Source organism: Leptosomus discolor, chromosome 4, assembly GCF_034619465.1.
Source record: "Leptosomus discolor isolate bLepDis1 chromosome 4, bLepDis1.hap2, whole genome shotgun sequence".
NCBI classification, from domain to species: Eukaryota; Metazoa; Chordata; class Aves; order Leptosomiformes; family Leptosomidae; genus Leptosomus; species Leptosomus discolor.
In genome coordinates this window covers 46,482,213-46,509,956 of record NC_141394.1, presented here as the reverse complement: position 1 = coordinate 46,509,956, position 27,744 = coordinate 46,482,213, and the positions used below count along the sequence as shown (strand labels likewise).

The window sequence follows — 27,744 nt, the reverse complement described above, 5'->3', positions numbered from 1 at the left end:
AACATTGGGCATAATAATAGTAATATTATTATTGAGCTATCAGTCTATCTAAAGCACTCAGCACTCTATAGGAACAATAAGCAACTATGAGTACCAAATTATGAAAATTTGGCTCTTTCTGCATTGCATGGAGTGCCAAATCTTCTTCAAGTCAGACAAGCTAGGACAAACACTTTCAACTTCCACACGACTCAGACTCGATTCCATAAGGCAGTTTCACTCCAAACCTCTCTAACCTCTCCTTGTTTGCCAAGCACGGAGAGGTGTACTTCAACCCTCTGGAGACGACTGAAGGAGAAAAACGGGGAAAAAAATAAGGACTTGTTTCAGACATAACCTTCTCAAAGTACATAGGTACTCAGAAACACCAAAAGAAGCAATTCTAGAGAACAGTATGACAAGCAGGGAAAACAGGACAGAGACAGAGCTGGTTCAGGGCAAGAGAAAGAGGGGTTATAGATAGGAATTATTTTAAATATCAAGATAGACATTAAGAATCCTCCAGCTTAATTAAGGTGTACAAATATTTCCTTGGCGTGTAGCAAAGCCCGGTGAATACTGAGTATATGTACAGCATATATACAAACAAAATGAAGTATTAAAATAGTGACTTTGCATCCAAATCCATATCAAACACTCAAGACACCCTGGACTGTGCTCATAAAACACTGGTCACTCATAAGTGCATTGTTACAGGTAAAGTTCTTCTACCTACCTTCACCAACAGTAAGACTGTGGTCAAGGCAGTCTTTCCCTCACAAGACTGTACCTGAGAAACAGGACTTTTAAACCATATTGATCTGACAGCTATGATATATGCAAGTATACACTCATTTGGCAATGACAACATCACAAGGTGAACATATTCAGAATCTGGTGACATTCCTCAAAATCTTCACCCCTCTAAACAGTAGCAAGATTCATTGCACCTGCATTTGTGCTTAGCAAACAGCTACAAAGACTGGAGAAATAAGAGCAATAGCAGTATTGCAACCTGCAGCATGTACCTGTGTTTACGTAATACACAAATGCCAGCAAATTCATACAGATGCCATTCCCCAATTTGTTAAAAAGCTCTGATTGCTTCAGTCACATAGAATAGCATTAAAAATAGCATGGCAGGATCAAAAAAATTAGTCAATAAATCAGGCATTAACAGAATGAAAAGGAATGTCATTGAAAAAAAGCTAATCCTATAAGAAGGAAGTACCTTTGGCCATGCATAGAAACACCTCTCCTTATTTCTGTCAAAGGCAGTTAGAACCCATAAAACTACTGTAAAAGTCTGGGTTAGCTCAATGACCTGGAAGAGTTTAACCAGAGGACTGTAACAACAGGGGACGATAAAGATGCCTCTGATACTTCTGAACTCTAGTGTATTTACACAAGCATTTTATTCTAGATCTGGAGAGGGTTTTCAAAGTAATCTTCATCATCCTGACTTACTGCAGGTTTGTGCATATGCTACAGCAGTCCTGGAGTGCACCACATGGACGTCTTTCAGAAAATCCATGGAAAAAATGTACTCCAGACTCTTACTTAATGCACTCAAACTACTAGGGGGTGCTGAGTCCACAGGACTGGACCAGACTAGAATTACCCTGGAATAAAAAACAAACAAACAAACAAACAAACAACAAAAACACCCAAACAAAACCAAAACAACTTTAAAAAACTATTTAGAGTTGTTGACAAGAGAGTCAGCAAAGGCTTCTAAGGCTTTGTACTTCCAAAGCAGGGAACTGAACCTGACAGTTGATAAAGTCTACCTGACAATATACAAATTCAGTATACTAAAACTTTAAAAAAAAAAAAAAAAAAAAAAAGGCGCTGAAATCAGCATTTGGAAGTGAAATGCCTGGGACAAAGGCAGGAACCTTGGCATTGCAATAGCCTTTGTCAATACCATGTTCACAAAGCCTGGTTACTTAAGAGTTGATGCTTCCCACCCTACCTCTTACTCCTGCTGTATCTTAAATCAAAGTGCAAATCCTACAACTTATCATTCATGGACTGACTTCTATTCTAGACCTGGTTTTCTCTACTGTAACTAAGATCTGAAGCTATCAGCATATTAGGAGCTCCAATAACTGGCTAGGACAGAAAAAACACCACAGAGACCTGGGCCCAGGTTGCCTGTGCAACTTCAGTTCTGACATTTCTGAGCATGTTCAAGTCTGACTTTCAGCCTTCAGTTATTTCTGCAATTTTCCAGTCCCCCACCCCTATATGCACTTCCCTAACACTTTGAGTTTGGTTCAATTAAAGCAAAGCTACATGCAAACAGACAAATTTTTAATCGTGTACTTTCCCATCAGCAGTTTACATGTGTTTTCCAGAGGTATAACAATACATAGCAGTCTTGGATAAGTGCTACTAAATGCTGTGATTGACCAAATGTCATTTGCACCATTTGGTGTTTTTTCCTTAAGTAGAGAAATATATCAGCTTGATTTTTTCCAAGAGAGAAGCTGCTAGCTGATGTCAGAAGAGTAATACAAAGCAAATGCAACTAAAACCCCATTTGAGTCTACAGAGCACATGAAACAGTAACTTCAAGTTGATTGCTTCCTTCATTTCGACTGACTATTGCTCAGACCACAGCAATTTTAAAAAAAAAAAATCATCCTTGTTAACTGTTTTATTGCTCAAAGCACTTCACTAAAGATTACTTAACTCTATACATCCTATTTACATTGAACAACCACGTATTTTTAATAGGTCTTTAACAACTCATGGTCAAGCCTAAGCATTTCAGTATTATTTGCTTTTACAAGTTTGGTAAATACTATTTAGACTGAAAGCTTGTTGGTGTGTACTGGTATGGTTTCCTCAGTCTCCCATCATTTCTACACCTGGTAGCATATTCTGGTGCATAACTGGTACCTTAAGGAAGTAAACTGGAACAAATACTTCCTACGGCAATGAAGTATCCAACTTTCAGCTGTAACCCAATAATAAGTTCTTTGAAGGTTTTGCAAATGAAAATTTTCAGAAACTTACAGTTTAGCCAAACTGAGGTGGACTTCCATAGGGGCAGCTAAAGGCACACCTCTGAACACAAACACATGCCAAATATGAAGTTCCTGGTCCAACTATGACTATATTGAAACAATTCAACAGAAATACTTTGTTTCAGACACTGAGAAAACTACTTGTTCTTACTTTGTCGTCACTAAATCTTTTCTACGTTTGCTTTTTTTAACTGTACAGATGATAAAACTGCCCAGAGAGGTTGTAGAGTCTCCATTCTTGGAGCTTTTCAAAACCTGACTGGACATGGCCCTGGGCAGTCTGCTCCAGCTGATCCTGCTTTGAGCAGGTGGATTGGACTAGACTATCTCCAGAGATCCTTTCCAACCTGAGAGTTTCTGTGATCCTGTGACACCAAACCAGTTTTCAGATCTCAGGTTGCCAAACTGTAAAGTATGAGACAGACAAATCCATTAACTTTGATGGTAGGCTTAAACGAAACGTTAATAAATGAATCTCAGACATTTCTGGTTTTTAGTCAAGTTTAATTTCTCTGTTAAACCCAAAGGCAAGTGACAACTAAGAAATAAGAAATGAGATCAAGCAGAATTGTTGAACTAAAACATTTCAGTGCTTCTATTAAAGCAAACTTGCCTGAACAGACACATAGCAAATTCTGATTTAAAAAGCATGGCCTGAAAACACTTCCTTGCTTTAGCTATCGAGTATGGGAAGCCAGGACAAGCATTTATGGGGTCAACAATCAGAAAACACACTAAGAACACAGCAGCAACAAGAGAGACAGGCTCAAACGGAGATGATGTTTTTCAGAAGCCTTTCAAAAATATATCTCTGTAGATCATACAGCATGCCAGCATAAATCTGATACAGCAGCCTCGTGCCAAATAATGTCTTTTACATGCCCATGATGTTCTCAGAAGGACCACCTTGGGCAAGAGTTAGCTCACTTAAATCTGACTAAAAAACTGACTCTAATTGTCTTGTAGCAAGTATTCAAATTGGCTGGTTTGTGCACCTGGCCTGCAGCAAGGCTAAAATGCCTACACCAAGGAGAGTCACAAAAACATATCCCACACAAATCTTCCTAGACTTAACACTTTTAGTATCTTTGAAGCAAGTTTACCAGACCAAATACATTTAACACAGGGAAAGGAGTAACCTCCTGGTAAAAGTATGCCACTCTGCAAAAAGACACACAAGATACGCTGGCACAGAAGAGAAACTGAAGTGGTAGCATCACCTTGAGCCCTGGGAGCTGGACCTGGAAAAGAATTCTCTTTCAGCAGTCTTGATGGTACCTGAGGTACGGTACCTGAGGTACTTCAGAGAACAACTTTCTTTTCAGGTCAGGATGGGTTTTGGCACACTGGTAACTATATATTAACTGGTCCCACCTCCACTGCAAACACATTGGTGTCTATCTCCCACAATCGGGTTCTCTTCTGCACCAGAAAAAGCCACAAGCAGTTCCCTCTGTGCTTTCTGCATCACAGCATATACCCATTATGGGTGGCTCTACAGAGCCATTTTCAAGATCCGTCTCCTACTAATCCTAAAACAGACACGGAGAAGTGACAATAATAGATAGGAAACTATGTGCTTCCTAGGGATCTCCCATGGAGAAAGAGGGAGTAGAGGGACATTTTAGAACCACACTCATGAGCTTCTAAGTGATTATTCTGGCTGTGATGCCCAAATCCAAAAAGTATTAGCTAAAGCACAAGCTCTGAAGCCTCTGGAAAATTAACGTTAGAGACGTATTGGGGCAGGAAGAACGCCAGGGAATAAAATTTCTGGTAAGTAGTCGCACAGCATGACATTTTCCTTACCCATTAAATGCAATACTTAATATCCTCAGTTTTATTTATATTTGCTCTATATGGAGTAGATGCTTTCCTTAAAGTAGAAAGCGTTATCTTAATCAGCATAGAATTTTGGTATTAACGTTACAGATAAATATTAACCACCATCACTGCTGCAAGGCCATGTGAACTCTAGGTACTTATTTTAAATGCTTACCTGACTTGCAGCTGGCACTGTAAAGCAAAATGCAATAGAAATGACTAAAATTCACAGCAGTCAACTATACCAAAAATGATAGCAGCTCTTCAAGCACACTAACAAATTACTATTACATTCTGCATTTAAGTAATCTTTGAGGAGCTGAAAGATCATGCTACTTAAAATGGCACAGACTTTTTCTTTAATTATAGCTAAGATTCTCAAGAAAATCTTATTCATTACTGCAGAAGTGAGATATTTAAATTATTTAGAGTAGTATATGTGGCTTCCAAGGACAGAAATGGCTTGAGAAAATAATACCATTACTCACATTCAGAAGCAATTCTTTGAGGGCTCAAACCACAAATATTTAGATAATCTTTCATGTCTAGCTTCTGCAGGGGCTAAATATTTTCCAGGGCAGATAACAACATAAAACAGAAAATCCAATACCCCTGTTTTAAATATGTTTCCAAAAAAACACATGTAAAATGTGAAAGGTAAGTTTGGAGCCAGAGGAGGTGTATCCATTTGTACACTGGCCCCAGTTATGGCAATTAATTAATACAAAGATAGCCTCTTGCAAGTTCATGTTGTTTTACAGTGAGAAAGAAGAGATGAAAACTTGTCTTCACAAAAACATGTTTGTTTTTTTTTTTAAACCAAAAGAGGATAAATATATTGCAGACAAAATGATGTGCTGGACAGAAGCAGAATGACTAGTATATTCACACCATGGACCCAAGGTGCTTTCTGGTATGGGCAAAGTTAAATAACTGATGTTAAACTCCAGATGGCTGTATTTCAAATTAGCCTGACAGCACTGTATATATAATACATGGTACACAGCAGACATCAATCATTACAGCAGAGGCACATTTTATGAGCTGAAGTGAATACTGCTTTTAACAAACTTTAGTCTCCATGTGGCCAAAAGGAGACTTCATCTACGTAGCTTTCAAGCTGTACTGGGTGCAGGTGTCAACGTTTTGATAGCAGGGGATGCTCCTGGGGTGGCCTCTCTGCGAAAGGACCAGGGGTTGCCCTGTGCTGTACACAGCCACTTACAGCTGGCTCCAACAGACCCACTGCTGGCCAAAGCTGAGCCCGTCAGCAATGCTGGTGGCACTTCTGTGGTAACATATTTAAGAAAGGGTAAAAACACCCTGCGCAGCAGCTGCGAGAGCACTGAGAAAATGCAAATGGTCACAGAAGGAGGAGAGTGAGGAGGTGCTCCAGGCACTGGAACAGAGGTGCCCCCTGCAGCCCATGGAGGAGACCATGGTGGCACAAATTGTCCACCTGCAGCCCATGGAGGACCAGGCCAGAGCAGATACCCACACTGCAGCCCACCCACACTGCAGCCCACCCACACTGCAGCCCACCCACACTGCAGCCCACCCACACTGCAGCCCACGGAGAACTCCACACTGCAGCAGGTGGATGTGCCCTGAAGGAAGCTGCAGCCTGTAGAGAGCCTCCACAGAAACAGGTTTTCTGGCAGCTGTGGCCCATGGGGGAGACCCATACTGGAGCAGTTCTTTAATAACTGCAGCCTGTGGGAAGGACCCATGTTGGAGAGGTTCATGAAGGTCTGTCACCTGTGGGGAGGGAATGCACACTAGAGCAGTAAACAAGTTACTAAGGGGATAATTAACAGGTCTTGGTCATCTTTCAGATGACCAGGAAACCCTGAAACAAAGAACATCAGTCCATACCTTACATGTAAAGTAAGCTGAGGGTACTGGATCAATTTAAGAATTATTCTTAAAAAGGAGCGTGCCCAGTTCTTTTAGCCTCCTATTTAGTATTTATAAATATCTCAAGAGTTCACTATCTACAACTCCATGATGAAACAAATGTGAGATTCATTCTTCAAACAACTGGCAATACAAAGAAAAAAATCTACATGTCCGTTAGCACTGTGTAGGTTTTCCTCAGGCCTAGATACCTGCATCCATTTATTCCCAAAAAGACTTTTGGTTGACCACTTTGACAAACAGCACAGAATATATTAATTCCTGTACTGGTTAATATCATTATTCAAGGCAATATAGGCTTTTTTGGATTGGTTAAAAGAAGTTGAGCTTCCTATGGTCAATGGCTCCTTCCTCTATTTTCAGGGGCATGAAGAACAGTGTTTCTACCAGAAATAAAGTTACGGGCCTTGACTTAAATGGTATTTTTCTGAAATCTGAAGATAACAGTACTGTCTAGTGATTCTAATTAACCCACCACTACTTTGCTGTAAATATATGATTATCACAACATGTACTTCATAAACCTTAGGCAAGTCTGGTATTTTGTCTTCCAGCTTGCCAGGTCTGCCTCCTTTTTCCATGTGTCAGCAAGTAAAATAGTCTGTAGAAGGCAAAAGACACACCTAATTTTTAGAGGCACCTCATCCAGAAACAAGTTGCATCAAATAGAAATGCAAAAAGAGAATAAGGAGAAGGAATGAAGGAATGCAGGGAATAGCCTCAGGGTCCTCCTGCCATTTCTAAAAAAAAAAAAAAAAACCAAACAAAAAACCCACACCACCAAAAAACAACCAACCAAAAAAAAACTACCCACAAAAAATACGTTAAGTCTGTGAAAACAATAAAGGCACTGCAGGGAACTGAGGAAGTGCAGGGGGAGAGACCTGGTGACATGAACTTTACCGTCAGTTTGCTGCTTGCAGGGAGCCAACCACTCACGTCTTCCAAGGTCTGGACTTTGCCATTATGATCAAATACTTGCATGTTTAATTACTATGGCAGTAACTTTCTAGTAACTACTGACGAAGAGAGCTTTGTAGAAACTTGCTTGAAATAGCTGTATAAATTATAATTGACCTGAGGTTTCAATAAAAGAAGTTTCTGTTGATTTGTGGAGGTGGACAATTACATCCATAGGTCAATTAAGTACCAGCTGTCATTTTGTTTCTACTTCTAAAGACTTTGTCCAGACTTAAGGTAGATATCACTGCCTTATGTTCTGCAGAGCCCAGGGTGCCCCTCCCACACACCCAAGCTGTCCTAACTCTCTCAGCCACAGCTATAAAAATCCCCATTTTCAAAGGAATAAGCGTGGGGATATCAAAACAATTTCCCAATGAAGTGCTAAAAGGAGACAGTTAAAACCAGCTTGCTCATTGGCACAGTCCTGTTTGACCACTAATACTTCTATACATGCATAGAAGCAAGAGAAATTGGAAGACCAAAGCATTAACTCTTCCACACCCTTAAAAAAATTCAGTATTTTGTGCTCCTTTTATCTACTTGATAAATGTGGGGAGTGTGATTTGGTTTTATTTTATAAAACAGTTCTTGTCCACTGAGGTAGCTTGTGTTTCTTACTGCTAATCAACGTCCTAACTCTGCAACTTGCTTCTTGTGATCAGCCCTCAAAGATCAAACCTAGCTGACCTACTCTCAGAATTTCTGCTGCCACAAGTCATCTTCCAAGTTGTTTGAAAGGACTAATACATGGAACAATGAAAAATACGAGTCATGTATGGCCTAGTAAGGTCTTAAAATTATGGAACACTTATCACCCAAAGCAGCAGGATCTGTGGAGTCTGGAACAAAGCAGCAGAGAAATAAGCTTATTATTCATAAAGAAGCAAGCCTAATTTTAAAACGTTTCAGACTAGTGAAATGTTAGGACACAGTTGCTTTTATATATATTTATATTTTATATAAAATGAAGTTATTAGACTATGGGAATCACAACAGAGGATAAATCCTCTTTTGTCCAAGTTTTGGGCCTGTAAGCAGTTTCAAGGAAAAGTAAAAGGATACCAATGGCTATATATACCATTTCTGTAACATATCTATAGCAAGTCCCATCCCCATAGTCTCTAAATTACCACTGAAAACTATTATTCTACTCTGGACAAAAAAGTAGCTATCTTTGTGGGACTGGAGTAGAAAAAGAATCATGGAAAACAAAGGTTTCTTATACTTACTAACTATCTATGAAAGTTAATCAATAGTATAGGACATACATTCTTGCTTTATGGTCTACTGTTTTTTAAATTCCAGTTCTTTAAGTGTTGCAACATAATTGAGTATGATGCATCAATGCATTTGCAAAGCACCAAAAGTTTTGCTTCATTTATGTTATAGCCTGCCAGATGCACAAAAATTTTCCATTAATTATGTGGTACCAATTAAAAATTTTGTGTCTTGGTGCAAGACTGACAATAGATTAACTATTATGTTAACATTAGAAACCGTTCAACTCCAGCAACTAAGTAAAACACGTAATCATATAGTGCTTTTAAGCGCAAGAGCAGTCCCATTGTGCTACAAGGGAAAGTTATAAAACATATGATTAAATGCAACTAAATTCGGTACAAATCACAAAGCTAAATGTAATTTCAAAAAATCTCTAAAGCGTACTGGAAACAACCAGGCTTGTGAGACATGGAAGGCTGAATCTTTATTGCCAGAGTTTCTCTTTCATACATGAAAGTAGTAATGATAAAGACAGACCACAGCTGATGCGTTTTCAAAGGCATTGATGACCTCTCACCTCCCAATGAGGTCATGCTTTTTAAAAATCACCTCCAAAATTATTACATAGAGGTTTAGCATAAGTCTTTTATACAAAAGTTAATTTTTACCATATCATAAATTAAACTTTGAGCCTTCATGACAGCCTGATAAACAGCCATGTACAAATGACAAATTAAAACTAATTTCAGAGAAAACCCCTATAGCCCTGAAAGAGTCTCCACATAGTACATCCACAAGAGACTGACAATAGTCCTAATACATGGTAAAATCCTCTTCCTCCCCTACCCTCAGAAAAGCAGTACAAACCAAAAAAACACCCCCACCAAAACAACAACAACAAAAACCCCACCAAAACCCCAGCAATTAGCCTCATCTGGTGGGCTTTGGATGAGCAGTAAATGGGGGGGGGGGGGGGGAAGAGTCCATCACCTAGAAAAAGCTACTCTAGTCATGAAACCAGAAGCAAAAAGAACTTGAACTCTAAAAAGAAAAGTAACAACGTTCATTTCTACATTAAAGACATGCTCTACAGCTCAGAAAAATTAAATTTCTAAAGAGAAAAAAACCCACCTGTGTTCCATTGTCCAAGAAGACAATAAAAATTGAAAACGCAAAATAATGGGTCTGCTTGCTTATTACTCTGATGGGAAATACTGCTTTGACCTCCATTATTCCTTTATACCCTCATATTATGCTCCTCCTAAAATAACTGCATACAGAAAAAACCCCAAACTTTAAACAATTTTCTTGCTTTATTTTGTCTGGAACCAGGCTTTATTTGTCTACTCACAAGATGCAGACTACAGCCGCTGCCCTCAAGTCACCCATAAAACCCCAGAGCAGAATAGTATCCAGCAAGACCTTCATTGGAATGGTCTCCATCTTCCTCCAGACACGGTGAACACTCTGGCCCTGCTTCAGCAAACAACACTTAAATGTCTGAATAAATCCCACTTAACCCCAGATCTTTTCTGGATCACAACTAGAGTGGCTCAGCATCTGGCAGGATTGAGCCCTGAAGACATATGCAACAGGAAATTAGCAGTTTCAATTTAAATGCTAGTACTTACTCTTCCCAGTGAAAACTGAAGTATAAAAAGTGATCTCTCTCACACAGAAACAGCCTTGATTGTTATTTAATGATCACAACGAACAGCTAGAAAGCACAAAATGAAGCTAATAAATCTTCTGTTGAGCCTGAAATTTTCAACAAAAGTACTCAAAGTTTTCAAAAACAGTTCAGTCTGATTTTCTTTATCTTAAACTAAACTTTCACAGACTCACAGAATTGTAGGAGTTGGAAGGACTAGATGATATGCAGAGGTCCCAACACCCCTGCTAAAGAACTTTCCATTCTTCAGCCACAGGTCCACTTACTGGCACTATGCAACTAAATTAAAAAACTGAAACACTCGGATACTTGAACAAACTTTTAAAGGGTTTTTTTTTTTTTAGTGCTACCTAAACAATTGAAAATACATCATATACTATGAAATTCAAGTTTGTGCATCAGCCACTCATCACAGGATCTGTTTCCCTTCCAGTGATAAACTACGAAATAAGACAAACACTATGCAGGTAGTTTTTCTCTTTTCTCACTCAAGCCTCCTGGAAGAACATAAATACAGTTTGGTCTGTTTGGGGTTTAGCATATCTAAGCTATGCCCTGTTTTAAGTGAAGGTAAATTGAGGATGATTTTTGTTTGACAATTAAATAATTTTAACCATTAAATAATTAAACAATTTAATAATTTCTTACAAAATAATCATTGCGGCTGCTCCCTGCCACCTCCCCGAAAAAAAAGAAAGATGAAACAAACACAAGCTCAAGGAGCCTCCAAACCCTGGGACTACTGAATCCTAGCAGTCAATACTTACATTATTTGTGATAGCTTGAATGAATCAGTCACCACTGAAACAGTTACTTAGTTTAGTAGGAACTTACAAGTTTATGAATAAACTTAGTACAGTGAAATGCCCATTCACTGAGAAGCATCCATTCTAGAAGCCTCTTCATGCACCAATGAAAACACCACTTCTGACAGTAACTTTAACTATGTAAAAATGATACTACTGTTACCCAACATGAGAACTGCCTCATTTTTATTGATAAACATACATGTGTATGTGTGTGTATGCATGAGAACTAAAATGCTCCCCACATACTACACCCCCAGTATAAAGCAACATAAGCTTCCTCCAGAACTAAAAAGCATCTGCAAAATACAACAGAAGCAATGCAGTTCTATTTCAACCTTATACACAATATACTCTTTAAGCAGAGATATATGCACCAAGCTTCCACATTCAGACTCCAAATGGTGCTACATCAACTGTAGAGGGACAGCTGGAGTATTTCTAGAAAGAAAACTCAGTCTCTTAAAGGCTCAAATTATTCTCTGCAACCTGTCCAATAAAGAAGAGGTTACAGGTATTTGCTTCAGGTTACCTTTCTCCCATTCCCTTCTCTCCTCAATTTACTGCCCCTTGAACAGTACAAGTCATGTAGATGCCCTCAGTGTTTGGACACCAGGCTTGTGTCAAGGCACAGAAGATGTACCATATTAGACGCGTGGTGCTTGGCTTGTCAGTACAGGCCAGTCGAAGTGACGGTGTAAGTTACATGACGCTAAGTATAAGCTTCTTATATCTCCTCATTCATCTCTCTAAAGTTTTGTCCAGCACAACAGAGAACTAACCCATTGCCACATGAAATGTAAACTGCATCTGAGTCTGCTGAATCAGATTACCTCATCAAGTAAGTCAGGTCAATTCCATTTCCATTACATATTTCTACAGTTATAAAAGTTCCCTACGCCCTGAAATTCATTTTGAAAGACTTCAAAGTAGGTGGTCTAAGCTCAGAAAGCAAAACAAGCTGCATCCAAGAAATATGACTCTCTTCAATGCACTAATTGTAGACAGAGCTGGTAGCAATTCTGATAGCTGCTAGGAAACTAAAGGTTAATTAACAACTATGATTTAAAGACTAGTTTCCATTGTAATTCTGCCAACTTTGAATCCTTCAGGCTGAAATTCTTCTTGTCCATCTAATATTTAAAATTAGATTAAAATTTGTAAAACTAGAAGAATTGCATCACATCTACGAGACAAAGAGCATTCACGCTGGCCACAAAACTCATATATAACACTTTGGTATTTGAACAAAATATAGAACCCCTTCTAACCTCTGAGAGGAAACTTTAATACCTAGATATTTCACAGTAGAGACTTGAAATGCGACAGAGCACTTGGGTCACCCAAAGTTAGAAGAAATGCCCAATATGGCCAATCTGAAAAATCCAAGGCCATCTATCTAAACTGTAAGTTGCTAAAGATTGCAGCTTGGATTATACAGGTCAGTGGAAAAGTCAGAAGACACTTACGCAAATGAGGGACAGGAGTAAAGGAGAATGCTGGGCAAAGTCTGAAAAAAAAAAATAATAGATGGTACAGGGGTCTATATTAAACCACATTCCCCTCCAATATCTGGTTGACTTCCCATGCACAGTAAACTCAACTTGCATGTACACGCATTCTGCTATGATCATACCACACCTTCCCTCTCCCTGGATCCCCCACTCACTCCCTGCATTCAGTATATGAATAAGGACGGCACAAACTAAATCTTATCTGCAGGACACTGTCTTTGTTTACTGCATAAATGGGAAAGCACATAGCAACTGCTGGAAGCAGCAAACGCACCAGCAGAGTCCAGGGCACATCCCCATTCAGTTTATGATCGAGTATCCTAGGGTGAAACAGGGCATCAGAGACACGTCATGCTCCAAACCCAGCTACAAGAACAGCAGCACTGGCGAAAGGGCAAGACAAAACTTGAGGCACGAAAGTTTCAGAGCTGCAAATAAACCAACGCAATTTTAAGTACAAATTGTCTGATTTAAGAAAGAATTTTCAAACATGCAGTTAAAAACAGATTTCCTACTACATGAGAGCAATCGCAGCCTTAAATCCTAGGTTAAAGAAGCCACAGGGACTTGGCTTGACCCAGCAGGTGCCCTGTGCTGTAGTGAAGTTGGGATGCGCTCCATGCCTGTTACTTGGCAAGGCAGGAGCACTTCTGAGCTAGCCAGAACAAGTCCACTCTCACCAGAACAAAACTGGTGCAGCAGCTGTGTACAAGAAAGTGCTGAACACAGCCACAGTGCTCAGTAGCACTGTGAAGGAACGAAGAGCTTTTGTAAGGACTTTCTTTCAGCTCTTTTTCAATTTGAAAGCACTGGAAGAAACCTTCCCCTAGGCTGACATACCCCTACCAATCAGAACAATTTACAGATATACTTTTAACTATATTATTAAATTCGGTATACACACATAGCAAATCTTCCTTAAATGCATACTTTCAAGTTTGACAAAGCTTCTTACTAGAAGACGGCAGCTAAGTAAGTGCTTGCAAGTACGGCATCAGAACCATGCTTTTCACTGAGATTATTCCAGTATGACCTTTCAATCCACATGCACCTGGCTAGGTTAGTTATTTTAAAAGAAACAAATCCTTTAACATAAAATAGTTCTTAAGTTTGTATTCTCCTTCAAACTCAAAAACTGCTCCTGGGGAAATAAGTAAGGAAAAATAAAAAGTGACTGGCATAAAAGAGGGAGACTGGAAAGCTAAACAATTAATGATCTGAAATATAACACAATCTCTATGCAATATTACAATTCTTTTGAAATCTAGGCATTTATTTAACACTCTCAAAAGAATTATTTTTCTAGCTCAAGGAAAGAAGAATAGAAGTCATACCAGAAGCTGTCTGAGAAGATGCAGGTGAGGGAAGGAAGAGGAGAATGGTATGTAGAGTCAGGAAGCTAGCCAGAGAGGGAAGCTGCAGTGATCATGGACTCCGGATGAAGAATCTAGAAAGCAGCCAGGATTAGGAGCCGGTGGGGGGGGGGGGGGTGTGTCAGGAAGCAGGGGGGGGGGGTGTGGAAACACACATGCACCCCTCAACACAAAACCAAAACCAAACAAAAACCACCCCACCCAAAAACTCCCCCTAGAACGCCCACAAACGTACAGGCCTTGTAACAGGCAGAGTAAAGGATGGCGACCTCAAGTAAGGGGTGCATCTATGCATGCATGTGGATGCGTTGGCAGGAAGTGGTGACCAAGGTAACAAGCTTAAGAAGGCCAAGCCCCAGTCCTGGAACTGGGACCAGAAGTTGGATAGCATTCAACAGACTACTCTGGCAAAGAGTCGCTAAGACTACTTTGAGAACCAGACCAGATGCACAAGCCAGTATCACCAAGTTTAGAAATAATGGGGAAAACAGCTTGTTACTTTCACCACACACTACCTTTTACAACGGTGCTTCCTTGTCTGGGAGGCAGTGAAGTACACGAGCCACTTCAAACCCATGTTTATAGCAAGATGCAATGTATCTTTACTCAGTTGCTAACAGAGATGAACTAGAACAGCAAAAAACCACTGTTCTTCAGCATGTTAGAATGACACTCCAGACCATGTGGAAGTACTCGTCCGAATAAAGAAGAAAATCCTGTCTCCAAAGGAAATATTTAGCTGCCTTAACCACATACGCAACCTTTTTATTCCTGTTTTGCACCATTCACTCTTGCTTTCAGCTTTTGCAGCGAACGAAGCAGGAGGAAATATGGACAACATTGGACCTCACTGCAGTCTTGATTCCTCCCCAGGGCACAGCCATCCATCCTGTTGAATGAGGCAGTGGGAAACAGTAAGCAGAGTCTGTGTCCTAATATGTGCATAGGAAGGTAAAATTAAGATTGTCTCTCCCACTTCCTAGTCAATGTATTTTCTTTATGCAACATCAACATTCTTTCAGATTCATCTGTTCAGCCTGAAAAAAGTAGTCTTAAATGTTTTGTCCACATATTCACAGACTCCACAGATTTCAGAGTTATCAGTGCCCCATAGCTTTCAAAATTTATACATGGCTTCACTTTCAGAAAAAAACAGACCAAGTATGAAAGACTGCTCTTTAAGTTACAGTACAAAAGAGAAAATCCATAGAAGCTTCTGTTTGTAGGAATCGCCCATCTAGCTGAATTTTTTTCTTTTTCCAAGGAAGTTTCATGCTTGCTTACAGACTAGATTATGTCTTAGAACCAAAATACACAAAAACTACATTAAAATAGTTAAAACTGCAGCATGGCTATCCTAGTTACAAACACAATCAAACAAACTAAAAGTTACATCATATAACATTCCACCGATTTCTTACCACTGCACCCTGGCTTACTATTGCATGCAGTATACAGTGTGAAAAGGCCATTTTGGTATAACAATACAGAAAAGTTACCCATAGACAATTGGAAAATGTAGTAGAGATCAAAGCAGTATTTGGTCTCAGGCAGAAATTGCTATTAACAACCAGAAATGTGCAACACAGACCATGCAAAAAAACCCGAACAAATCCTAAACTTAACAATAAACAAAATTATCTAATCAACATTTAGAGAAGAAAACATTTCAGTAAAGTACAAGATTGGAAAGTGCTCATCGCAAACAAACAAAAAGAAGATGAGTGCTCTGAGGCATTATGGAAATAGAAATGCTTCTTACATTTCTGCAATTTTTCCTAGGGCAACATGAAAGATACATTTTGCGCTCTTTACCTACATGCTTTAGAGATCTTATTTGTTATTCTGTTCATTTGAATAACAACAAATCTTAGGAAGTTTCTTTTGAGTTTGATGTTGTTAATTTCAGTGTTTAGTATAGGCTAAATAAATTTGTGTACATCAGGTTTCTGAAAGCTTTCAAAGCATCCAAAAACTCCAATAGCAGAGCTGAGAATCAGAGAACTGAAAGCTCTGAAAGGATTTGTTCCTTTGACAAATTAAGCATTTGATTCCATTCAAAGAGCTCTTACTAAATATTCCTAAAAGGATATTCTGGTAAAAAGGAAAGGGTATGGTGTAAATCAAACCCATGCTTTTCATAAACACACTAATCCTGAATCCCACAGTGCCCCTTCTTATTTGACTACCTACACAGACTACAGACTTGTAACTCCTTGCCTAAAAAGAGGATACAATCAAGACGGAAAAGTCATCTGATCTAGCCAGGCAGTCACATTCCAAAGCAGCCACTTCAAGACATACAACTAAGTTTAATCGAAAGATGAGGATGATAGTGCTTGTCTCTAAAATTGGGAGCAGGGGGAAAGAAAGGAGAAGGTCTCACTACCCCAGAACTAAGCAATGCGAAACATGAGCATCGAGAGCTAAAGTTACACTAGGAAGAAATCCAAGCACATTAAGGCATGGAAATGGAAAATTTAGGCAGCAGAACATACACACCGGCTCACATAAATCCTTGCACAAGTCCTTCAGTATGAGATTAAAGGAATTACTTAGTCATGGAATCAGAACCAAAGTACTTCCAAGGATCAGACACTTAAAAGCAGGAGTAACTTGTTTCCTTTATGATAAAACACACTGGATTTTGTGTTAAATCAACCACATTGAAGGAAACATTTAAATTATTCAATTACCAGAGAAAATTGAAGAAATTAGAAGGACCCAAGACAAACTGAGGGAATGGGCAACAAAATGGGTGGACCAAAGGAGTACAGAAAAATTAAAACAATAAACACTGCATGCATAATATAAATCATTTGGAATTATACTGGAATCTAAGCCACAAACTTAAGAATTCAGAATTCCTTTAGAGGCTCTCATAAAACATTTAGCTCTTCTGCAATCACAGAGGTAGTAAAACTCAAACTCAGCCTGAATAAAACCTGGAATTAAAAAATGCCATGAAAGCCATTAAATCATCACTATAGAAGTCAACTGGATGTTACACCAGAGCACAGTGCTCAAATCAAGATATGCTGTCTTGAAAGAATAATGCAGTGCTGGAAAGTGGAAAGAGATTCAGTGATACCAGCAGTGCCAAAGTGCAACTTCATTTTCACTGAAGTGAAACTTTTTATGTAGATAGTCTAAAGAACAAGGACTACTTTTCTTGAAAACACAGCAGAAATGCACACAAAGTCTGGCATGGCATCTAGAACAGTAAGAGGACTGTTTCTTCCTCTTTCCTCTCAGTGTGAAAACAAGGAAATGGGAAATTAAACTGAAGCAAGACTACGTCAGAACTGAGAAAGGAAGGCATTTCACTCTGGCCTAACAAACAACCTGTGTGCTTCCTTCAAAGAGGAAAGTGGCAACTAGACCACACACTAAAGGAGATTTTTTTTTTAATTATATATTTACAAATATAACAAGATAGTCACAATTGTAGCAGTCTCTAAAACCAGAAGACATCCATATAGTTAGAGCTTCTAGATGAGGTCCAAAGGAAAGCCGACACCTTCATAATTCTCCAGAACGTAGATGTAAAAAGTATCACCATATGCTAGCCATATCCATGAACTAGAGCAGATGGCTTGTTTCCTCCTGAGAAGGCCTTGGTAAAAATGAGGACAGCAGACCTACTTGAATGCTAAACAAGAAACAGTCACAAAAACATACATGCAAAGCACAAACAAGCACTGGGAAAAGGCCCTTCAGACCTCTTGCTTCAAGACAGCCTCTATAAAGTAAGGTGAAAGTTTTCTGCAGGACAACCACCACCCCAACTGCTGCATTTCTTGCGCTTTTCTTTAAGGCAGCAGACCCTGGTGTCACTGTCAAAAAGGACGATGACCCAGATAAAGGGATGGCTGGCCCAAACCATTCTAGCAGCACCTGCCCTCCTCACCACTAAAACATTTCTCTGCACTGATACTTAGTGTACTGTTTCTTAAAGACAGAAGCTATACCTTGTCCAAACAATCTGATATCAGAGTACGCTATGTAAGAATTAAATCAATAAAAGGAAAGCAGGAGGAGGTTGGCACCTCCCAAAATGAAGTGCTAGTGTCTATCCAGAATGCCTTCAAAATCCTAAGAGTACCTGAATGGAAGTCATAGAAGGTTTGGGTTGGAGGGGACCTTAAATATCACCTAGTTCCAAACCCCCTGCCACAGGGAGGGACACCTTCCACTAGACCAGGTTGCTCAAAGCCCCAGAAAGAGTTTGGGATTTGAGACAGTCAAGCTGTAAAGGTGCTACAGTAAAATAAGACCTAACCTAAGCTAAAGTAATTTCTTCTATTTCTGCTACTTTTAAAATTGGCAAGTTTTACTTAGGATCCATTTTCCATTCTCTAAAGTTCAGTAAACTTTTTGTAGTGAAATACCAATTTTTTTCCCTTCCTTGCAGGCAAATTATACCTAGATGGAAGTTCACTTCAAAAAATTTGTGCAAATATATATTTCAATAAATGGACTATGTTTGCCATTTCAATTAAAAGGTTGACATAACAAATAGATGAAAACTTGAATCCTCATTAACACCTCTGGTAACCTTAGCCCAGCTGTACTTTCATTCATTGATCTGTCCTTCACATCCAAAAAACAGAAGTCAGAAATGCTCAATAGGACCTAAGCTCTTTCTTTGTAAAAGACATTATCTCCATAGTAAGTAGGAAGATCAGAGTCTTGTTTAACTTTGAAAATTGATTCTATTAACAAACAAGACATTATTTCGTACCCAGGAAATCCTCCTTTAATCTGGAGATGCAGCAGTTTTCAAACTACCTTCATTTCGACCTGTTTCAAGTGAGTAATCCTTGAAACCAACCTTGCAAGACAGTGGCACGGAGCAGTCAAGAACAAGATACCCAAAGTGCCTTCAGCTGCTGCTAACAGCTTTGGAAACCACTCAAACAGAAGCAGTAACCTTTCACATAGAGATAGCATTTCCAAATAGCCATTAATATGGGGAAGTGGCAAAAAAGCATCACTCTGAAAAATCAAAATAAATCATCTGCATAAGTCGCTAACAATATTGTTGGCTCTTTATCTACTGTACAAGAAAGATATAAAAGGATATTAATGTTTAAAGAGGCAATAAGCAGGGTAAGAGGATAATGAAGACTAATATGACTTGTAGTGCAAAAGCTCCCAAAGGCCCTGTTCTGGATGGGAGTCCCACAGTGCTATGTACAGCAACAAAGATGAGTCCCCATCTCAGAAACCACACACCCCAAAGCCAATTAAACCAAAATAAAACTAGAATATTAATCTGGTTTTTAGATGCAATATGTTTTTGGAGTCTGTACCACCACTTCAGCCTAGAGAAAAAGAGGATTACAATCCTTCTCTGACGTGACTCAGGGACAGTGAGAGATGTTTAAGGAAAAAGAAACAAACAAAAAAAAATATTCACCCTCTCAATCATGAAGTGCTTGGGCTTGCACAAATGCTGTTTATCCTGCAGAAGGGGGAAAAAAAAAAAAAAAAGACTGCTTTCCTGTTTAAGTAGTAAAAAGCAGATTCCCCAATTATATAACCTTTTTTTTTCTTTTAAGAAGCTGGAACTGGGTGCTTAATTTCTATAAAATTCACTTTAATCTACAAAGAAATTTTCAAAGTAATTTTCCATCAAAATATTAGCCTTTCATTTGCATTATAAAACATACATTTTAAGAGAACGTTGCAAGAAAATGGCTGGAAGTCATCCCAAAAACTACTGCCTTATATATATTCTTTCTGTAATTCAGGAGAAAGAGATACTATACGTTATTCTAGACTGGGAGACAGAAAAGGACATAATCATTACGGATTCGGCATTTGCTGCCAGAACACCAGAAATGCCTTTTAAGCAGCAGGAATGCTCCTTTTAAAAACACATACAGAATTCTTTGTCAAATCGAAAATATTTAACCAATTACCAACAAGTTTTTTGTTCACTTTTGCTTAAGTTGGAGGTCAAAGAGAGACTATAATTACAGTTCATTCACAAAGCAATTAACATCAACACATGAACTTATGCAAATACTTGGTCAGAAAAGTAGTAAGAGGAACCTTGTTCTCCAACAACTAATACAGCAGCAATGTGGAAAAGTCTATGGCCATAGACAGAAAAAGGAACCAAAGTAATACCATGAGAGCAGCCTTGACATGCATGCCGTTTAAAGATGCAAATACAGTAACAATTACAGATTGTGCTATCAGGATCACTCCACTTTTAAAAGCTATAAATATGAGCATTTCTAAAATCCCACCATTCAACATTAAAGACCGAAAATTAAGTTAATACATCCTACTCATCTTTAATCCAGTAATGCCTTTAAGTTCCGATGCACCTAATTGCAAAGCATTGCTGTAGCTAAAGATTATCCCAAGGCAGATAGATCCTAAGAAATCTCTTAAGCTCCCTTCTTCCAGAGGGATGAAGCAAAACCTGAAGGTAACAACATACGGAAAATGCATGAGAAAGTATCAGCCTAACAGAGATACTAGAAAGCAGGGCAGCATCCAGGAAAAAATTAAGCTCTTAATAGAAAGTTTCCATTTAAATGGCATCCAGTGTCAGCTTTTTCAGTTATTGTGCATCATACAGCAGCTACAGCCTGATTCAAACCCTGCTTACAAAGCTTGGAGTTCAGGTGCACAGCATAGAGCGAGCCCAAGCACAGACAAGAGCCACCTTGAGGACAAAGCTGATAAAACCAAAAGCTGATTTTCTTGCTAGAAGAATAAACATACAAAAATTACACATTTTTATGAAACATACATAAAAGACCTAAATTGCAGCAGAAGCGGCTCTGTGCTTGTGCGTTTATATGCACAACCTGGTAACATTCATCAGTTGCAGAAGCTTGCAGTCTCTAAATGCTCATGTGAGGCATTACAGGTGAGGCCAGGGACAAAGGCAGTTGCTGCACTCAACCGGACATTCTCAGAGGACCACTTCTAATTCATCTCCACTTGTTTGCTATGACACATTGCCCTCTCCATTGCCTAAAGCACGAAGTGGTGACCTAGTGCCCAGAGAACTCAGTGAAGCAGACATGAAGTCACAATCGCAGACCTACTTAAGTCATCTACTATCTTCTGAAGTTGTCTCTGAGCATAGCCTGAAGAGCACCTCAGAGCCTGGAACCCCCAAACTGTACATATACCAAGTTCCCCACAATTAAATGCTGAATATCCATAAACATCTTTGATGTACCTTGACTCCCTGGTGCCCTTTCCATCCTTGGCATCTGTACAACTGTACCCATTAACAGCCAAAAGTCAGATTAACCTGCTTAGCACAGCTAACATTAGTGTTAACACTGTAGGAACGTGTTTAAATTTGACACTGAGTAATTAAACAAAATCATATGTATTTAAAGTGCACTGTTCCAAAGGCACTCTCAAATCACTGCAGAGCTGTAGATAATTACGTATAGCAGTCAGCGCACTGGAAAAAAGATGAGGAAATGTGCCTGACAAAGTGAAGGGAGCTGGCGTGCTCTGAACATAATCTGAAGAAAGAATATGGGTGTTGCATAGCACATAACCTATAAATTAAACTGTCAATAAAAAGAGAGATAGAATAGGGGAAATAAAGGCGAAAGAAGAAAAATAGCTATTTCTTCAAATGAAGCTCAGCTCCTGAATCCATTTCTATAAATCTAATTGTACATATTTTTAAATCCAAGATTACTTTGTTCTAAACATTATTTCCTAGATGTCAAAATCAGCACAGGGGACCATGTATTTCTTGATACAGATTTGACAGGCTACTATATGATACTTTTAATGCCTACCAGTATGCTACAACAGTTAATTTATAAAAAAACAAAGCTGTATAAAACCAAAAGTTGTATCTGTAGAATATTTTCATGAAACATACTGTTTAGCAGCTAATAGCCCCTAAAAAGGGAAAAAAATGGTCAGTGAGAAAGAGTTCTACCTAAAATGACTAAGTAGGAAGAGGAAGGAAAGGGTAGCATGTGAATCTGCAGCAAAATATAATGCAACTACTGATCTCTGCAATCGGTAGCAGGTTGTCTTTCAGATCACAGGTACTTTTATAGTTATACAAACGTCCTTGCTTGCTCAACAGTGAAGGTCTTAAAACAATTGACTCAAATTTTTTTTTTCTTTTCTTTTCTTTTTTTTTTCAGGGGTTGGTGGCTCCTAGGCAATCTGTATATTGGGTAGCAATTAAAAAGAAACAACCACAGAAACACAGCAAATAATGAATGATGTTTTAACAGAAAATTACAGCATTAGCATAAGTAGAATAAGCAAACCTATAGCAGCACAGCAGATTAATGACAGTTACATCAATATGAAATCTGGTAAAAGACAGTTTTAAAATGCTCTATCACAACAGAAAATCCAAAAAGGCAGAAGGCTCTTACAATGCTGAACTTACACACACAAAATGAACTACACGTAACGCTGCTGAGAGATTAATGCATCTTACCCGTGAGTACCGCTTTTGCTGAAGGGTCTGCCAGATCCAGTGCAGATTTCCCATCGGTGTTCCGAATGTTTGGATCAGCTCCGTGCTGCAGCAGCACTGTGCAAGGAAAGCAGAAACAGTATCTTACCTCAGGTATACACAGATTATTTACTGTTAAGTGTCTCCTCGGCATGATGTAGGCATAAACACACATTGCATAATTTTCTTTATTTTTCCTTCTGGGTTTTTTTTGGTTGTTTGTTTGTTTTGGTTGTTGGTTTGTTTTTTGTTTTTGTTTTTTGTTAAGCACTGCAGCAAAGGATCTTCTCCAGAGTAAGGCTAAGTTGGCAAGTCAAGATAGAGTAAGATCACGTGACTTTCCATGATAAACATGAACCCTGAATCTCCTGCAACACTCAGTTTTGGGTTCCTCCTGACAGCTAGCTGGGAAGCTGTGCACTCACTGACTCACACTGGGAAATCTGCTGTGGAACCTGCTCCTGCCTTTACTACCACTACTGCTGCTTGTTACCACTCCTGTTCCTTTTCCTGACAAATATCCCAAGTCACCCCGCCTCTGTAAATCAGTAATGCTCCAGCCTTTCAGTGGCTTGTCACTTGCGCACAAAATCTTAACCATAGCATACCAGCTCGCCTTCAAGTAGTGTAACAAATAGGGTAAGATGTGTAACCTGGTACCCTGCAGTCTGGATGTTCAGAGGCTATTATTCTCACTGGTATTTCTTTTCCTTACTAGGCCTATTAACACATAAAAATTCAAGTACATAAAAATACTTACAATGCAATATGCCACCACATGGCTAGGAAGGCATCAATACAGTAAACTACCATCTAGAAAAGCTCATTAAGAAAAGGAACACACTATTTCACCTGTAAACTCTTTTGATCAGAAACAACATAATGCAATTCAGACCACCCCCTCTCAAGATCAAGGCATTTTCTACAGAATTGAAAAAACAAAGCCTACAGCAATGTTAAGAGATCTGACAAAGAGGGCTCCAATTCTCCATCTCCCCAAATGTCATGCAAAATAAGCACAACATACTACAAATTCAGAGCAACAGTTACACACTTACTTGGCACAAGTATGACTAACAGGACAGTGTACAGAGATGCAGAGGTTGCACGAGAAGGAGACAAATAGTAAAAACCAGTACACATTCATGGTTGGTCATGTAACCATGTCTGTTGAGATACAGCTGCACTGAGAAGTCAAAGAAATACTTGCAAACACTTTTTGTAACTAAGGATGCAAAATCACTTCATAGACAGGATTCTCCAGAAAAAACATAACCCAATCCAGAACAAAAGTAATTCCAATATTATATTACATATATCACTTTAACCAGCAAAAAGGCTTTTCAGAAACAAACTTTTTTCTAAACTGAAATTTTAACTGATCATACTGGTTTTATTCAAACCCCTTTTCTTATACGATTCTTACTTTAAACATGTTTAACATTGCCAAATAACATATATTTCAGCTTACAGGATGCTATGCTACATGCTTGCCCTAAGCTGAATTTTTGCAGAAGTTTAATGCTGTACTGAATTAAATTGACTTATTTTATGTTTTGCCAAGAAGGTGCAATTGTTCCAAGTTTTTGTAAGAAGATTCAAGTAGGCAGAATGGGCTTTTCCTAGGAGGTTTTTCATTTGGTAGTGGGGTGGGGTTCTCCTCCCCCCCATGTCAAAATGAAGACACCAAAATCGAAAAAAACAAACCACCACAACAAAACTTCAGCTAGCACGTGCTCACAGAAGCTTGTTAAGATCTGGCACCTACGTTTCTGAAGATGCCATCTGTGCCATACATGCTACCACCCCCTTAGAGATCTTACTCACGGACAGGTTTGACTCCGAGCCAGCCTCACAAGCCAGTCAGGCACACTCCAGCAGGCAGTGGCAAAAAGGACATTTTACAGATTTTTTTAAACAGTAGGTAGTACAGAAAGTAAGCATGGAGAGACACACTCAGTATGTCCTGTCTCTATTCTCTTGGACCCTGCTAGTAAAACTATATTCCAGAGGAGAGGGAAGCCATTTGTCCCAAAAGGCATCAGGGTAAGAACGGGGCCCTAAAAGAGGGAACCCGCAACTAAGTGTCTATCAAGAGAAAGCAGGCGGTACAAAGTGATGAAACAGCACAGACTGGATGAGAAGACAGTGAAGGATTCACATGGCAAAAAGCCTGGGACAACGAGCTAGGGGAGAAAACTGAACAAGATGATGTGGCAGGGGAAGAGATAATAGCTCAGATAGTCCAGGAAGAAAAACCAGTAGAGAAGGATGACTAGGATTTGACTAGAGTTTGGAGGTTTGGACTAGCATGCGAAGCTGAGCTGAGGCAGGTTAGGGTGCAAGAAAGGTGACTTTGAAAAATGAGAGATAATAGATGTAGAGACGTCAAAGGAATCTGCAACAGCCTGAGCCCCATGTTAAAACAGAAGCACAGATTTTCAAGTCTCTTAACTCTTCAGTCTTGTGCGAACCAACCAAGAGCACTCCCCTGCTACTTCTGCTGGCACACACAGAAGATGACAACACAGTACTGCTTTCAGCTCCGCTCCTGGCTAAAGTGACAAAGGATTAGGCAGTGTACCTAACCTGTTCAGTCATGCTAATGAAACATGAAGGGTTTTGGCATGGCTTACAACACACAACTTCTGTGTCAGGTTTTTAGTTTTTTTTAAAAAATAGGGAAATACATTAAAAAAAATTTACTAAAGGTGCTTAAACTGGTTGCACACAAACCCCCTGAATTAGTGACTGCCTGCGGAACATCCACTTGAAGCGGCCAAACCAGGTTCAGAAAAAGAACCTATCAGAACTCAATTCTCAAGTAAACATGAGGCTTATCCCTCTTGTCTCTGCAATCACTCATCCCACTCATTATAACCCTTCCAGCTTCTCCAACAGCCAAGGGTATGGTCCTGCAGACAGCTCCCTTATTCAGTCCTAGAGACAGATCTACCCTGTGAAATGAATGCAGTAGCATCTTGGGAGAAGCAGCCAGTCATATAAATAAAGACTGTATTAGAATGTAGATGAATAAAGGAAGCAAATTCAGGTCACAAAAGCAATCTTATTCTTACATTTCCTCTATTGACTGTTCGATTCTATCCTCACCGTACTTTTTTTAGTACATAATCTCACAGAAAGATAGCCAAGTGAGCAATGTTGTCATCAACACAAATTAACAAAAGAAATGCAGCATTTGATGTTTAGCCTATCGGTGTAATGCAGCTGTACTTTTATACCTGGCAAACCACAGGTAGCTTCTAATTGAATGTTCTCCCGCTTGTTCAAAACCTTTAATGCTTTAGCCCAACACAAAGTCTCTTCTAACCACAGGGTATTTGAGATCTAGACACAGTGTGTCTCTCTGAATTTCCTTTTCAATGCACCAGGGATGTGTAAAAATGTCAAGATAGAACTCCTATTTGAGAAAAACGTTCCTTTTGTAATGAAACACAACAGAACAAGTCATTCTAGCTAACTGTAGCTATTTTGGATTTCAAACACTGCACACCAGTTTTAGAGGATGTCTTCCAAGTAGCCTGGAAAAGAAATGTGGCAATAGTTTCTGTCAAGAGACTGCTGTTAACAGGCAAGCATAAGAATGGTGAGCACACAATGCATTCCTGGAACTTTGTTAATTAGCATATTTTGATATGCTGGTTTATTTCCTCTGGACAGTGGGCACATTGAGGTGCATTATTTTTCTGTACTGCAGGCAAAGCCCTTAATAATCTAGCAATACCATTACCTGGCTAACCTTGCCTTTCGTGTAGACCACATTGTACAAACAGTGTGAAGAAGCTCTTCTTTTAATTGAATCTTCATAACATATATGGAAGTCAGAGTCCTGTAAGCCTAGCTATAGAACAAACATGGACTGATACAGAGTTGTTTTTTTACCCTCAATGCAACCACTACATTACCTAAGTTTCTGATTTTCACATACCATCTCAAATGCTTTATTTAATTGCACTGCTATTATACCAGATCAGTACTACAGACAAGAAAGGCCACATTCTTCCCACCAAATAAAAAAAAAATTTAAGGTATTGCACAGAGCATGAGCTACAACCACTAATCATTTCAGATTACTGCCAACTTGCTACAGCAGGATAAATCCTAAAATTAAACACTTGGCCTACAGCCTCCAGGCATAGGTATTTTGAACTGTGAAGCTAACCAACACTACCCCATTTGGCTGTCAAATTACAAACACACCAAGAACAAACATTTTTACTTTTGGCAGTTTCACCCTTCATATTTTCACCAAGGTATGGCAAAAACTTCCCTGGTAGCTACAGAGCAACAAGGGAAAAGTAAGTTTTATCAGAAGGGAAAAAAAAAAAAAAAAAAAAAAAAAAATTTGTCTATACCCAAACCATCACCCAAGTACTCAGCCCTTCCTCCTTCATACTGCCTCAGTTAAAACTGCATCAAAGGGAGACATTTTTGATTGAGACAGAGATACAATGGGAATAAAAATTAATTTGGTTGTTCCAATATTAGGCATGATCAAAGATCAGACTATTTCTGTTACAGTTTGTCTAGGCCCAACATCCACAAGCTTCCCGAGTATGCTTACAGGAATGCTGACGGAAAAGTTAACATTTGGTTTTGAATCAGATGCACACAAGTACCAAAAAAAAGATACACCCAAGCATTTGATTGTTGAGTGAAAAAAGGAAGAACAACAGGCAGACTCTTCCAGAAGTATCTGTACTTAAAGCTTCTACTGCTTTTAACTACATTTCCAGACTCTTCAGCTCTTTGCAGCTCTACTGTTGCCTCCTCTCTCCCCACCAGTTCTTTTATCACTGCCTTGCGCTCGTGGTCCCTTCCAGCTACCCTAGCTTTAGTATCTATCATTTCTTCCCCCTTTTCAACTTCACCTCCTGGAAATGACCTCTAAAGGTCATTTCCAAACCATATTACCGTAGCTTTATCTACTTACTCCTAAAGTA

The 27,744-nt window shown here is 39.1% G+C and overlaps 1 protein-coding gene across 1 annotated transcript in view; it reads right to left on the bottom strand.

The window, feature by feature from the left end:
* TNKS (tankyrase) overlaps positions 1–27,744 on the bottom strand; it is a 144,041-nt gene that overhangs the window by 87,381 nt on the left and 28,916 nt on the right. The window contains exon 3 of the mRNA XM_086464640.1: positions 22,763–22,858. Coding sequence (XP_086320766.1) covers positions 22,763–22,858 — 96 coding nt within the window. The remainder of the gene's footprint in view (positions 1–22,762; positions 22,859–27,744) is intronic.